The sequence below is a fragment of the Eriocheir sinensis genome, chromosome 57 (genome assembly GCF_024679095.1).
Source record: "Eriocheir sinensis breed Jianghai 21 chromosome 57, ASM2467909v1, whole genome shotgun sequence".
NCBI classification, from domain to species: Eukaryota; Metazoa; Arthropoda; class Malacostraca; order Decapoda; family Varunidae; genus Eriocheir; species Eriocheir sinensis.
Window position 1 is genome coordinate 5,508,799 of NC_066565.1, and position 2,500 is coordinate 5,511,298.

Genomic DNA, 2,500 nt, shown 5'->3' on the forward strand with positions numbered 1-2,500 from the left:
CCTCCCCTTCCCTTCTCTTCCCTTCACTTTTTCCCTCTTCCTCTCTTCCTCCTCCTCCCCTTCCTTCCCCTCTTCCCCTTCCTCCTTCCCTCCTCTTCTTCCTCCTCTTCCTTCCTCCTCTTCCTCCCCTTCTCTTCCCTTCACTTTTCCTCCTCCTCCCCTTCTTCCTCTTCCTCCTCCACAGCCTGCCACTCTTCCCCTCCCCTCCCCTTTCCTTCACTTTTTCCCTCTTCCTCTCTTCCTCCTCCTCCCCTTCCTTCCCCTCTTCCCCTTCCTCCTTCCCTCCTCTTCTTCCACCTCTTCCTCCTCTTCCTCCCCTTCTCTTTCCCCTCCTTCCCTACCCTCCTCATCCTCTTCCTTCCTTTCCTCCTTCTTTCACTTCCTCTCTTCCCTCCTCCTCCTCCTCCTCCCCTTCCCTTCTCTTCCCTTCACTTTTCCTCCTCCTCCCCTTCTTCCACTTCCTCCTCCACTTCCTTCCTCTCTTCCCCTTCCTCCTTCCCTCCTCTTCTTCCTCCTCTTCCCTCCTCCTCCTCCTCCTCCTCCCCTTCCCTTCTCTTCCTTCACTTTTCCCCTCCTGTTATCCTTTTCCTTTTCTCTTTCCTTCTTTTTTCTTTCTCTCTTTCTTTCTTCTTTATCAATAATTTTCCTGCGTTCTTTGCTAATTGGTATTTATTATCTCTTATCTCGCGTCCTTCTGTTTGCCTTGCTCTCTCTCTCTCTCTCTCTCTCTCTCTCTCTCTCTCTCTCTCTCTCTCTCTCTCTCTCTCTCTCTCTCTCTCTCTCGTTTTTTTTCTTTATTCTTTCCATTTCTTATTTTTTTCTCTTTTTCCTTCCTTCCTTTGTTTCTTTCTTTCTTCCTTCCTTCCTTCCTTCCTTCCTTCTTTCCTTTCTTCCTTTTTTTTCTTCCTTTTCTACTTTCCTTCATAACTGTCTTCCTTCCTTTCTTCCCTCCTTCCTTCCTTCCTTCTTTCCTTTCTTCCTTTCTTTCCTTTCTTTTCTACTTCCTTCATAACTGTCTTCCTTTCCTTCCTTCCTTCCTTTCCTCCTTCCTTCCTTCCTTCCTTCCTTCTGTCCTTCTTTCTTTCCTTTTTTTCTTCCTTTCTATCTTTTTCTACTTTCCTTCATAACTGTCTTCCTTCCTTTCTTCCCTCCTTCCTTCCTTCCTTCCTTCTTTCCTTTCTTTCTTCCTCTCTTTCCTTTCTTTTCTACTTCCTTCATAACTGTCTTCCTTCCCATTCTTTCTTCCTTCCTTCCTTCCTTCCTTCCTTCCCTCCTTCCTTCCTTCCTTCCTTCCTTCTGTCCTTCATTCTTTCCTTTTTTTCTTCCTTTCCATCTTTTTCTACTTTCCTTCATAACTGTCTTCCTTTCCTTCCTTCCTTCCTTCTTTCCTTCCTTTCTTTCCTTTCCTCCTTCCTTCCTTTCTTCCTTCCTTCCTTCCTTTCTTCTTTCCTTTCCTTCCTTCCTTCCTTCCTTCCTTCCTTTTCTCCTTTCTTTCATCTGTGCATTGTGGAGAGAGAGAGAGAGAGAGAGAGTCAGGTAGAGAGATCAGTTCCGCTCACTTCTCACCCTACTAACCTAACCAGTTACAACAACAACAACAACAACAACAACAACATCAACTACTACTACTACTACTACTACTACTACTACTACTACTACTACTACTACTACTACTACCACCTTCCACATCCATCACCTCCTCCTCCTCCTCCTCTTCCTTCTTTTTCTCCTCCTCCTCTTCCTTCTTCTTCCTCTCACCCACCTTTCCTTCCTTCCCTTCCTCCTATTTCCTCCTCCTCCTCCTCCTCCTCCTCCTTATTTCATTCTTTTTCTTCCTCTTTTTTTAATTTTGCAATTCTCTTCTTCCTCCTTCTTCTCCCTTCCCTTTGTTTCTTTTTTTCTTCTTTTTTTTCCTGTTTTATTTATTTATTTATTTTTCCTCATTTTATTTCTCTTTCTTTTCTGTGTATTTCTTTCTTCCTTTCTCTTTCTCTCCCTTCCCTTCCTTTCTTTCTCTTCCCTTCCTCTTTTCCCAGCCTCCTCCTCTTCTTCTCCCTCTCTTTCTCTCTCCCTTCTCTCCCTTCTTTCTCTCCCTTCCCTTCCCTTCTTTCTCTTTCCTTCCTCTTTTCCCAGCCTCCTCCCCTTCTTCTCCCTCTCTTTCTCTCCCTTCTTTCTCTCCCTTCCCTTCCCTTCTTTCTCTTCCCCTTCCTCTTTTCCCAGCCTCCTCCCCTTCTTCTCCCTCTCCTTCCCTCTCCCTTCTTTCTCTCTTCACCCTCCCCTTTCCCTTCTTCCTCACCCTTTCTCTTTTTTCTCCTCCCTTCTTCTTCTTCCCCCCTCCCTTTCCCGTATTTCCCCTCCCCTTCACTAACCAACCTTCCCCTTCCCTTCCTTTCCCCCCCTACCCTCCACCCCCTCCCTCCCCCGCCCACGTAAATTAACACGGTTCCTCTCCCCGCCCGCAGAGTGTCAAGTGGGCGTGCCGCTGCCTGCTGCTGCTCCT

At 46.5% G+C, this 2,500-nt stretch overlaps 1 protein-coding gene across 5 annotated transcripts in view; it reads left to right on the forward strand.

Annotated features, from left to right (window-relative positions):
* LOC126984713 (uncharacterized) overlaps positions 1 to 2,500 on the forward strand; it is a 111,610-nt gene that overhangs the window by 34,503 nt on the left and 74,607 nt on the right. For all 5 annotated transcript variants that reach the window (XR_007737485.1, XR_007737487.1, XR_007737486.1 and 2 more), the window contains exon 2: positions 2,463 to 2,500. This exon is cut by the window's right edge and continues 38 nt beyond it. Coding sequence is in view for 1 of the 5 variants with exons in the window: in XM_050838720.1 (XP_050694677.1) it covers positions 2,463 to 2,500 (38 nt within the window). In the remaining 4 variants the exon portion in view is untranslated. The remainder of the gene's footprint in view (positions 1 to 2,462) is intronic.